General features: G+C 36.4%; 1 protein-coding gene across 6 annotated transcripts in view; it reads left to right on the top strand.

The window, feature by feature from the left end:
- The window catches only part of LOC123524401 (fibropellin-1-like), an 88,646-nt gene that overhangs the window by 57,101 nt on the left and 18,267 nt on the right, over positions 1-13,278 (top strand). For 4 of the 6 annotated variants that reach the window (XM_045302570.2, XM_045302571.2, XM_045302569.2 and 1 more), the window contains exon 2: positions 12,705-12,845. In XM_045302570.2, coding sequence (XP_045158505.2) covers positions 12,705-12,845 — 141 coding nt within the window. Of the gene's footprint in view, positions 1-2,224; positions 2,386-12,704; positions 12,846-13,278 lie in introns of those variants that run through there. The other 2 variants (XM_045302568.2, XM_045302574.2) reach the window with 2 other exon arrangements.

Below are 13,278 nucleotides of genomic sequence, written 5' to 3' on the forward strand. Positions count from 1 at the left end.
GTTAGTATGCTAAATGATAATAATCTGAAAGAAAATCGACCATATTGCGAAAATGACACGTGCGAGATTTGATTAAGTGACATTTCCAGTTTTTATGTGAAAATTGGCAATGCACTTTTGTACAAAAACCGACATAGGAAAAATTCTCGTGCATTTCTGGTATTTAACATTTTGTCAAGACTTTTTAGTGTAAAAAGATTATACGTCTGCTCAAAGTTCATTATATTAATCATTTCATACGTCTATATGTGAGTAAATGAAAGCATGAAATAGCGCTGCAATAAAACTGTGATTATAATTTACGAATAACTTTGGGCGATGTTGACATTTGTCATGACCAAAACGTATTTATGGTGCAGTCTAGTTACAAATAACTTAAATAGCAGTCTGGTCAGGATCCATGCTGTTCGCTTCGAAACCGTTAGCGAACAGCATGGACCCTGACCAGACTGCGCGGATGCGCCGGCTGGTCTGGATCCATGCTGGTCGCAAATGCACTATGCTGGTTTTCTCATGGTGCGGCTCATATATAACTTCAACAATGTACATGTTGTTCATACTGTTAGGTTAATAGGTGAATGGCTGTCCGATCCCTATCATAACAGTTACTGTGATTATAAAGTGTGTTTTTTTTTACTGGTCATCAAACATAAATAGCAGTGCTGCCATATTTGATCTATACTCTTATATGAAAGACAATGATACAGCACAACGATGCTACATTTAATTTGATTATAAGACACTTCTAATAATTCACTACACGTTTACGCGTATATCTAACTTATCCCACGGGACATGTAATCTCTGTTTCGTGGACCAATACATTTTATTTCACCAAATTATAGTCTATATGTTTATCAACAACCGTGAGAAGTTTCATCAAAATCTACATTGTAGAAAAAATTCTATTCGCGAAAATGTTACGAAATTTATGATTTTTACATAGACTCCCATTATGAAATATTGCATAAGGTCCACATTTTTCAAATCAATCTAGCAAAAAAAAAAAAAAAAAAAAAAAATCAAGCACAATACCCTATCTTTTTTATTTGTTGAATTTGCTAGGTATATTATGAAGTTTTGAAAAATCAAAGTTTAATCAAATTCTACATTGTAGAAAAAATTTCGATCCAAACGTGCAGAACTACCTTAAAACATGGTTCCAATATGTTTCTTATCTTTCTATGTAAACTCTTTCCGCATATTTTCGTCATGGTGAGAAAAATTCTATTGATTATTACTGACATTATGTAGGATATATAGCGAACTAACGGAATTTGTGTATTTTGTGAACGTATAAACTATGCCACAAAATAAAGTTAATGAACTTACCTGTCTGTTTTTATCAGTTGATCAGTTAAGAAATACATTTGTTCGAGCAACAAATAGGCCGCTGAACACAAGTTTTATTTCCTCAAAAAATATATGATCTATTTTTTTTTTTATAATTCTACAAATATTTTAAGAAATTAGATTTAAATTTACTTGATGATAAATGAGTTTTTCAGTTTACTGATATTGTTATAGATGTATATTTGTTAGAATTTTTTAGGAAACGCGAATGATCAGTTTAAACTAAAGGATAAAAAGCTGCAAATTAATGTATACGAAAAAGGTTAAGGACATTACTTGTGAATACATTTCTGGTATTAATGACTGACTATGTCTTAGATACTTATTTCTAGTCAATACCGTTTGATAATATTGGTCATATAGTCATTGCCGGAATAAATATTAACTCCCAGATTTTATGTAGATCTATAAACATTTCCAGTAGGTCACCCGCGTTTAGTTCTTTTAAATGTATTTAATCTGAATCTAAGCACAGTTAAGTCCTAAATGAATTCTCATCTAATGTGAGAATTTCTTGTCATTTCGAACATTTCTTGTCTATCTGTACTGTATGTATATACTTACAGACGTTATTGTATAATTATGTATTAATCATAGCAAAAAATGTATATGTAAATACTATGAAACTTTAGGAGAAAGAAATATTTGTACAATGGATCAATGGATTGATGAGAGAGAGAGAGAGCGAGAGCGAGAGCGAGAGACAGAGAGGTTTTATGCAGAAAACTGTACGCGTGCACTGACACCCCTCGATCACAATGAACTCTCCCTCTGTAGGTCAGTAGTAAGAAAAAGAACACGAACATTTCTACACTCTATTGCTCATACTTTTATTGACATTCTGTATATACTGCCCACTTTCCTCGCTGTAGTCTATAAATATAATAATTATGCTGTAGCTTATGTGCTCTGTTTGATTCTGATATAAGGGAGGGCGGCCAAATCAATTTCTGACAGATATTGGAATTAAATTCGCGATGATTAAGCTGGATGTATACAGACTTTTACTTGTGTCGTTATTGTGTTTAGAAGGTAAGGATTTCTAATTTTCATTCTTTAGCAGTGCATGTAATCATCTCAACACGTCTTGAAAAAAAAACGTGTAATAAAAAAGAGGTAGAGTCAGTTAAATCTCACCGTGCTCCACATAATAAAATAAAATGAGCCGTGCCATGGGAAAACCAACATAGTGGCTTTGCGACCAGCATGGATCCAGACCAGCCTGCGCATCCGCGCAGTCTGGTCAGGATCCATGCTGTACGCTAACAGTTTCTCCAATTTCAATAGACTTTAAAAGCGAACAGCATGGAACCAGACTGCGCGGATGCGCAGGCTGGTCTGGATCCATGCTGGTCGCAAAGCCACTATGTTGGTTTTCCCATGGCACGGCTCAAATAAGTAAAAGTGGCATACATCGGATGCAAAGTAATGATGATTTGTGTATTGCCACTTATTCATATTCTTATAGGATAACTTTGTCGCTTTTGTTTTTTTTTCTAAACAATATACATATGCTAAAACTTCGTATATTTTTAGCTCAGCTGTCACGTAATGGCAGGGTGAGCTTTTGTGATCGCCCTATTCGTCCGTCGTCCGTCGTCCGTCCGTTCACAATTTCTTGTGAACAAGATAGAGACCACATTTTGCAACCGATTTTAATCAAACTTGCACACAGCTTGTATTGGCGTAATATCTCGGTTCCTTTCGAAAACTGGCCAGATCCCGTCATGGGTTCTAGAGTTATGGTCCCTTAAAGGGCCAAAAGTTGCTATTTTTGGTTTGTGAACAAGATAGAGACCACATTTTGCAATTGATTTTAATAAAACTTGCACACAACTTGTATTGGCATAATATCTCGGTTCCTTTTTGGAATCTGGCCAGATCCCTTCATGGGTTCCAGAGTTATGGTTCCTTAAAGGGCCGAAATTTGCTATTTTGGCTTTTGCAGCATATAGAGACTTCATTTATGGTTGTATTTGATACAAACTTGCAATGTATCTTTAACAACAATAGATCTTGGATCCCATGATGAATCTGTCAGATCCAATCATAGGTTCCGGAGTTACGACCCCTAACTGACCCCTGAAAGAGCCAAAATTTGTTAATTTTTACCTTGTGAGCGCGATAGAAGTGACATTTAACGTTTGATTTTAACCACACTTACATACAACTTAAGTCACAAAATGATCTAGGTTCCTTTCGAAAACCGGCTAAATTCCATCATGGATTCTAGAGTTAGTGCCCCTAAAAGGGGCAAAATTTTCTATTTTGGCCCTTTTAGCCATATAGAGGTTTCATTTATGCTTTGATTTGATACAAACTTATCTTGATGATCTCTAGACCAAGTTCGGGTCTCCAGGTGAAATCAAAGGAAAAGCTTATTAACACCCTAGAGGCCACATTTATGACTCTATCTTCATGAAACTTTGTCAGGATATTTATCTTGATGATTTCTATCTTCATGAAACTTAGTCAGAATATTTATCTTGATGATTCCTATGCCAAGTTCAAAACTGGGTCATACAGGGTAAGAAACTAGGTCACCTGGTCAAATCAAAGGAAAAGCTTGTTTACACTCTTAAGGCCACAGTTATGAACCTATCTTCATGACACTTGGTAAGAACGTTTATCTATATGATTCATAGGCCAAGTTCGAAACTGGGTCATCTTTTGACAAAAACTAGGTCACCAGCTCAAATCAAAGTAAAAGCTTGTTAACACTCTAGAGGCCATATTTATGACCCTATCTTCATGAAACTTGGTAAGAATGTTTATCTTGATGATTCTTAGACCGAGTTTGAAACTACTTCATGTGAGGTAAGAAACTAGGTCACCCGTTCAAATCAAAGTAAAAGCGTGTTATTTCTCAAGAGGCCACGTTTATGACCCTATCTTTTAGAAACTTTATCTGAATGTTTATCTTGATGATTCCAAGGCCAAGTTTAACAGGTGAGCGATATAGGGTCATCATGACCCTCTTGTTACACTTTGGAGCCGGGCCGGGGTCTTTTCAAGAGGGAAAATTCGTCGTTAAACTTAAAAATAAGGAATTGTTTGAAAAGTGATAGTTTTTATTTAAAACGTTACATTTAAGAAAATTGGCCATAAAGGTATATTAATCATGTGTTTCAAATGGTTAAAGCTGTACAGGAATATTAATAAATAATCTATTGGCCACCTGGACTAATCGGTACTCCCATATTCTAACGAAGTTACGATTATGCATACTGATTTTGACCAAAAAGCAAACATTTACCTCTCAAAAATGTCCAAAAATGCACTTAAACTAACAAATACTTACTTATTCTAAGTGTACAACGAATTTCTTAACTAAAACATCAATGAAAAAATGTTTACCCTAGAGCCAAAGAGGTCGAAGTACTCGAAAATGGGAAGCCTCTTACACTGTCCCAAAATAACACTAGAAAAAGTGAGTGAAAGCCGACGTAACAATCCTTCGGACTCCTCCAAGCTAAGGGAATCCGTCACAAAATCTGCTGGTTTGACGGAATTATGCGACTACTATTTATTTTTCGCACCAGTTTCCCATTTAGCTTTTAGCTTGCTGGCGGCAAGTTATTCTGCCTTTGCGACTAGTGCAGACCAAAGTCAGCCTGCACGTCCGTGCATGCTGATCTTGATCTGCATTGTTCGCTATTCAGTCAGTAAATATTAAGTGAACACCCCTTCGAATAATAAATGGTATTGTCCAAATTGAGTGATGGACCAGTCCATTTCAGTTATTTAGCAGGCTAATGGTTAATGTCTGTATAGTGTATACCTAAAATAGCCTTGAGTTGTAGCTCCAAGCCAAAAACAAACAGGACTCACATCGCCAAAAAGAGTTGACATGCATAAGTCTTGGTTTAAATCAGTACCTAACATGGAAATACGGGTGCATTTAATAATGTGAAGCATAAACAAGTCATACAAAAACTCATCATTATATTATGAACTGTGTTGCCATGGATATGAATATTTTGAGCACAGAATGCCTTGATTAATTTAGAAGATAGATATATTATTAACCCTTACCCTGCTAAATTTCTATAATGAACTTTTCTTTCTTTCAATTTGGACAGTACCGTTAACTGTTAAGGGGGAATGGTACTTTGTCAAAATTTAAGATTTGCTGATTGTCTTATATACCAAAATAAACTTGAAGATATTTCCAATTGATATCATCATCTTTTAGAGCAATAAACATTCGTCATGGTAACGTCATACGCATGTTTATCGCTCTAAAAGATGATGATACAAATTTGAAATATCTTCAAGTTTATTTTGGTATATACGACTATTAGCAAATCTTAAATTTTGACAAAGTACCATTCCCCCTTAAAAGGGGTGCTTACCATAAAAATATTGACTGAATGGCGAACAGTGCAGATCATGATCAGACTGCACAGATGTGCAAGCTGATCAAGATTTACGCTGATTGCAAAGGCAGAATCAATCGTGTCCAGCATGCTTAGGGTTATTAATTAGATCTTATCTGAGGAGTCACCTTTATTCTTATTTTCGTCAGTCCGCATTCTCGAGTCCAGATCCACTCACACTTGTTCCTTACTTTTGAAAATGTCCTATTTTATTTCATTTTATCTGACAAAAGAGTTTGTTTTCTTCAAATATCTGTAGTATATATTTTTCTTGGATCCGGCTCTTTGTCACTGAAGTTGCTGTTTTTAGTGATTTACGGGAACAATGGCGTAATCATTTTACAACTGAAAAGATGATAATGTTTTTGTATACGGAATGTGGATATTATTGGATAAAAAAATACAAAGGATGACAGTGTCCGCCTTTGTCAAATTTAGCATGGGGGACTTTGTAGGTATGCATGCGTGCGTGCGTGGGGGTACACAAGATGGGATTAAACTGTAACCCCGTCGAAAATCTTTAGTGTTTGAATTTTTAAAATCTATGAACGGAAAATCAACTTTAACTATAGTCTTGATTAAACGTTAAGTTCGCCTTTTAATGATATTATCATGTAAGCTAATTGCGACAGGTTGTAAGTCCTATCCGATCATGTTATGAAATGCCCATAAAAAACATAATTGATGGATAACACCAGTTTCCCATTGTTCTTTAACCTAAATTTGTCCAAATGAAAGATCAGTATGACTGAAAAATAGTTTTTTTGCCTCTTTATGTTTTGAGCATGGCAGTTGTGGGATGTGCTTATATATTTCTTTGTCCTGCACAGATGTTTACTATAATTTTACTTAAGGAACGGGCAAACTGTATACACTACGTTATACTGACAATATACACACAAGTGGTAAAACTACGTTCAGCCCATGCCTATAGCCTTGCAATAATTATTATTGACAGAAAGTCGGTTCATCTTTCAAATCTGTCGTGTAAGGGTTCAAGACTGCCTTTCTTCTCTGTCAGTTTGTTTTGTAACTTTCCTACTGTTGACAAGTTAATTTATCACGTATCAGTAATTTAGATCTCTGTTTCCTAGGCGGATATGTCAAATCTTGCAACACGGAAAGTGAAAAATGGCATTATATGACTTTTAATTCGATGCCTGATGCATTACATGAACGTTCTTTTTTTTAGTATAGTCGATCTTAAATGGTTTGGCTACAACAACAACAAATACCTTTTTTTTGCAACCAGGTTATATTATTGTAACAACACGAAGTCTCCGGAATGTGGGATTGTATTACTATGTACATGTATATTAAATGAATGTTTTGTAAAATTCAAACGAAATGCGTATTTTCAAGCAATTTGATTTGATTCGATAGTTATAAGCATGATAGAAAAGGTTAATTTATACATAAGACTATCCTTAAAATCTTCAAAAAGTATTGTACAAAACATTTATATTAATATATGTAACCTATGACGCATCATAACATATATGTTGGTAATTTCACACGACATATTTCTCACTTATTTGTTACATATTATCACAAACTGTTCTTAAATTTATTATATTTGACATTTTCATCATTATTTCATTGTCAAAATGATATAAACTGTGCATTTTCCATGTGCTTATATTATGCAAAATATCACCATATATCAAGGCCTACTTAAAAAGGATGCAGTTTACAGGGAAATAATCAGAATTTTATTATGCGACATCTTTTGATTTATTTCGTAAATGTGAGTTAATGAATATAACTATTAATTTGTTATTCAAAACATTTCCCTAAATCTGTCATTTTAAATCACTGAAGTTAGACCGTTTTTATAATTAAGGTGATCTTTGTGCACTAGTTAAGTACAATATAAACATCCTTGTAGATAATGAAAAAAGACAAATACCTTTTTTTTCATAGGAATATTACAATATGCTAAAACATTCCATTATACCCTTCAGCAAAGTACATGTATACATAGTTCTTTAAGACTTGGGAAATGTAAAACAAGGGATTTTTCTTTGTAGGCTGACATGAATCCGCACACACACACACGCACGCACGCACGCACACGCACACACTAACACAAAGTAAGCAATTTTATAATCGTTGCAGTGTGGATTGAGCTTCCAGATTCACTCAAAGCAAAACAATTTTTCATTTTGTTGTCTGCTTATTTACCTCAAAACTCACCTTTGACAATCAGTTTTTGTTTCAGTGCGGGACACATATACACGTACTGTACATCAATAGCCCCGAGTTTTGTCTTTGACGTTTTTGTAATAGTTTTGTGGTATATCAAATTATATCAAAATGCTTAAAAAAAGCTATTTTCATACACAAGTAAATTGTTTATTATGCTGTTTGTCAGTTAAATGACATGATTCATCATTGCGATAAATTTATGACACCATTTATACAGTGATAAATCAAGTTCATATAAAAACTACTATCTTTTTGAGTGTTGCGGGGGAGGTTTGGCGCTTTGTACGAATGGAAATGGAAAAAAAAAGACAGTGCGCAATTTACCTATTTAGGCTAGTAGTTATTAATTAGTCTTACTTAAGTCGAATTGTAAGAATGACATACGCGTTGATGTAGATATTTTGACATAACCCCTCGCAAATATATACCCATCACTCATATATATATGTAAATATACATTATTGTATACTCTCTAATTAAGCTATGAACACCTACTGGTTAAATTATTGTAGGTTACAAACAAAACAGTTGTCTAGACTACTGGCTTAACAAATGTTGTGAATGCACGATAAAGTTGTTGTTGTTGTTATATTTGGGAAATAGATTTTTGATTGCATTATGAAGTTGTTGTGATCGAGTACTTTTGTAATTAGCTATTATATAAGCCCAGTGCAGCCAATGAGCCCCTCTGGGATCAACCTTGTCACAAAATCTAAAGTAAGCGTAAATTAATTGTTGTGACAAGTTTAAATTTAAATTACATAAAATTTACGTCCAAAAGCGCAATCTTAAATGAATATTGACCAGGTCGAAAGGCCACACTCTTTTACACTATGTTCTCAGTTTCTTTAAAACCTGCCATCACATTTGATATTTGTAAATATATGGCCTCTCCTGCCTTGGATATAAAATTGGTATCATCGGACCAGGTCAGACCAGGCCAGACCAGACCAGACTAGGTCAGGTCAGACCAGACCAGGCCAGGCCAGGCCAGGCCAGGCCAGGCCAGGCCAGGCCAGACCAGACCAGACCAGGGCCAGACCAGGTCAGACCAGGCCAGACCAGACCAGACCAGACCAGACCATGTCAGACCAGACCAGATCAGACCAGACCAGACCAACAGACCAGACCAGACCAGACCAGGTCAGGCCAGGCCAGGCCAGGCCAGGCCAGGTCAGGTCAGGTCAGGTCAGGTCAGGTCAGGCCAGATCAGACCAGTCCAGTCCAGGTCAGGCCAGACCAGGTCAGACCAGGCCAGGCTAGACCAGGTCAGACCAGGCCAGGCTAGACCAGGTCAGACCAGGCCAGGCCAGGCCAGACCAGACCAGGGCCAGGGCCAGGGCCAGGGCCAGGGCCAGGGCCAGGGCCAGACCGGGGACCAGGGCCAGGGCCAGGGCCAGGGCCAGGGCCAGACCAGACCAGACCAGACCAGACCAGTCCAGTCCAGTCCAGGCCAGGCCAGGCCAGACCAGACCAGACCAGACCAGACCAGTCCAGTCCAGTCCAGGCCAGGCCAGGCCAGGCCAGGCCAGGCCAGACCAGACCAGACCAGGGCCAGATCAGACCAGGTCAGGTCAGGTCAGACCAGGCCAGGCCAGATCAGACCAGACCAGACCAGGTCAGGCCAGACCAGGTCAGACCAGGCCAGGCTAGACCAGGTCAGACCAGACCAGGCCAGACCAGACCAGACCAGGGCCAGGGCCAGGGCCAGGGCCAGGGCCAGGGCCAGACCCAGACCCAGACCCAGACCCAGGGCCAGGGCCAGGGCCAGGGCCAGGGCCAGGGCCAGGCCAGACCAGACCAGAGATAAGAGCATACCGTTTGACAAATTGTTTATGCGATAGAAAAGTTAAGGACCTGAAACACTTCCGGTATTTGATTTAAAATGAGGAAATGTACGTCCCCATTTTTAAAACATTTTAATGACAATTAATATTTAAAAAAATAAGGTTTTAACTGATTTGTAAAGAAGCAACATATCACTTACAGCTGTCAGAATAATGTAACATTAACTTGTACAATAAAGCAGACTGTATGTTTAATATAACAGCAGCCACCAATCGTTGTTATTCGTACGGATAGCATGATTACAGAACAATCGTTTTTTTTTTCATCTAAATCTTTTGCCAATGATATCTGGAATTACTGAAATATTTGTTGAAATATTTTAGTCATTCCGCTTAGGTGTAGGCGAACAGAAATTCTCGTTAACAGTGCCTTTTTTTTTACCTGTAGCGACATTTAAATGCAAAAAATTGCAGTTATCCTTTATGTTTAGTTCATATATTGAAATAATTTACTGTCATTATATACAACGTATATTTCAGTGCATACTTAGCTTTTTCGGGAATGAAGTATGGATTTTTGTTTATGCTAATTTTCAAGTTCAGACCCGACCTTTCTAAAAACTGAACTTCTCGGTACAGGCCAGACAGAGCGCAGAACATGACATATCAAACTGTATTTAATTGTGCAAGCATTACAGTTCATTCACTCGTTCTTTGCGATTGTTCAGAATATTCATAATATTTGGCCAGTTTGTTTGAATTTACTTTTGAACGTAGACAATACGTTTGTTTTATTTTATATGTTGGTATTTGGATAGTATCTAACTGTTTATAGAGAAACAGTGTTATACCGTATATAAACCAAAATATTTGTTCACAATCTGTATACGAATAGTTGATTTAATTTTTTGTCACACTTTAAAAGTTCGCATACCTTTGGACACATTTTATCCTGGTTAGTCAGTCTATACATATAAAGTCTTTAGATCAAATCAGCTTGAAATATGTGTAATTGTGCATTTAAATGTAGCTACTGGCTACAGACAAAATCATCAATTACTTTCTATTTTACAGATTCACATTCGTGCATTACAGATTCACACACATGCGTTACATAAAACTCTTAACATGAAGTCAAGTAAAATACTCTAGATACGCCTTATCCTTAGGACGGCCAGCACATGTTCATGCAACCTCGCCAGGTATATGTATGTTTTTGACAACACAGAAAATGACGTCACTCGACCTTCAGCTATTTCCGGAAGTAAATAAAATGAAAGTAGAAATGCTAAACTTGAAAACGAAAGCCGCATTTTGATTCGTAGATAGTCAGGGGTCACGCGCAGGGGTCACCCCGTCTAAATGTATGCGCGTGGACGGAAGCGTGAAAGGGCCATCAGACGCTAATACGTTTTAGTACGTTAAGGCTGCGGAAAGGTTATAGCATGTATACTATATACATCAGCACTTAACATTTTGTTTGCAACGGCTTTGTTATTCTTTTATGTTGCGCGTGATTTCAGTATTACTTTTTTACAAAGACCGATTGTTTTGTTATCACTTCTCGGCTATAATTAGAACATTTTGAGAAAACAAATCGGCAACGGCTATAAAGTTCCATTATGCAAGTTCGCTCGGAAAAAAGTTCAGGGACGAAAGAAAGGGGAAAACTAGTCTCACTGCATAGCTTAATAGTTATTGTATTTAAAAAATCAAATTTGATATCTAGAAGATAAGAGATTAGTAGATATTCTATGATTTTAAAAGAGTGGATTGATTTTGATTAAAGTTTAATTTTTGGAGCTGTTATGATGTTGTCCAATGAGTCTTTGTTGCATTTTGCCAAAACTGTAGACCAGGTGGTCCAAACCCAAAGTATCTGTGTACCTGCCTATATATTGAGAATCATCTCGGTATAATTTCATAGACATTTGAATAACACAGTTATTACCCTAAGGTGTACCGAATGTTTAAAGACTGTAGTTTTTACTCAGTTTTATTAAAACTGAGTGAAAACTTTAGAGACATTTGAATAGTTCTGTAATCTTACATGGGAACAATACTTTTTTTTTTAAATGTAAGGAACATATTTTATTTTGTGTTGTCTCTTGAAATTGTTCTTTCGAGCTAATGTGTAGCTAAGTGGATTTGATAAACTAAAGAGGGGTTGCTTTTATAAAAAAGAGAGCACTTTTGCATGACTCGTGGAATAAACCTGTCAGTTATATACCCTATTGCCTATAAGAAAATTTTCCTTGAACAGTGTGCCCAAACACGTGATCGCGCTACGTCATTTTGTTGCCCGAAAGTGAAAGTGGAAAAGTAAACAAAAATTATAAATCAGGGCAAGTTTTTTATTGTTGAAAAGACAAACAAAATGAAAGTCATCTATTAAGTCGAGCTTAATACAACACAAATAATAAAACTCACTACGTTGAACATTGTTTATGCCTTTCCGTTTGTATTATTTAAAGATGAGCAGGTAAAATATAAGACATCGAGATAATATACCCAAAGATGCATTTGAAGCCAAATTCTGTTTTAAATACTCTCTCTATATATATCCATTACAGAAATTCCATTATCACTTGCATTCTATTCCTGTTTTTATGTTTCCGTTATTATTAATTAAAAGTCATTTTTTCTTTTGTGAATATGGCAGGTGAAAGGACTGTTAAACGCATACCATTATCATTTATTATCTTTTAAACATTTGAAAGCCAGTTAATCTGACCTTTATTACAACCGTCTAATGCCAAGATGTGTACCGTTTTAAGAATTTTATAATAAGCCATCCAGTTGGTTTGCAGAAGGAAACAGCATGTATCTGTAGTAAACCGGGAAAGTGCATTAGGATATTCCTTCACCGATCAAGGATGGACAGTCGTATTATAGCCTTAAACGTGACTGGGTTATTTTAATCCAATACGAACAAACAAACTAAACAGAGATTAATGCCAGTTTTGCTTTATTTCAGTGTGTGTACATTGCCAAGAGCCAGACCTGGGGCCGTCAGAACCAACCTTTGATACATGTGAAACAATGGTGTGTCCAGAAAATTCCAAATGTGTTGATGATATGGGATATGTCTCTTGTATTTGCAAACCTGGAAAAACAGGTATGACTGCGTACTTCGTTTTCATAATGTACCGAAACGATCTATTATATTAAAAACAATGACCATATAAGTCAGCATCGCTCGGTTGTCTTCTCACGTTTTAGATCTTATAGTGTAAGAAAAGATATGTTAAATGTAAACACACTGGACTATCATTCAAAAAGGTCAGGTATCATACAGCCTAATACTTTGGCATTGAACGCTCATGGTGTTCCAGTTGCTTAGGTATCGAGAAAGGTGGACGCATACTTAAAACTTGGCTTTTCCTACCTGGGGCGTGACACTACATTTTGATGAGTCGTAATGGTAAATGAATATTCAAAATTATATAAAAATTATGATACCCAGGCTGCCATGATATTGTATAAGTTTTTCGTTTAAAATTAGTTACTACTATTTGCTCTTAGAAATTCGCCAGCTTGTGATATCTATT

This window comes from Mercenaria mercenaria, chromosome 3 (genome assembly GCF_021730395.1).
Source record: "Mercenaria mercenaria strain notata chromosome 3, MADL_Memer_1, whole genome shotgun sequence".
In the NCBI taxonomy this organism is placed as follows: domain Eukaryota; kingdom Metazoa; phylum Mollusca; class Bivalvia; order Venerida; family Veneridae; genus Mercenaria; species Mercenaria mercenaria.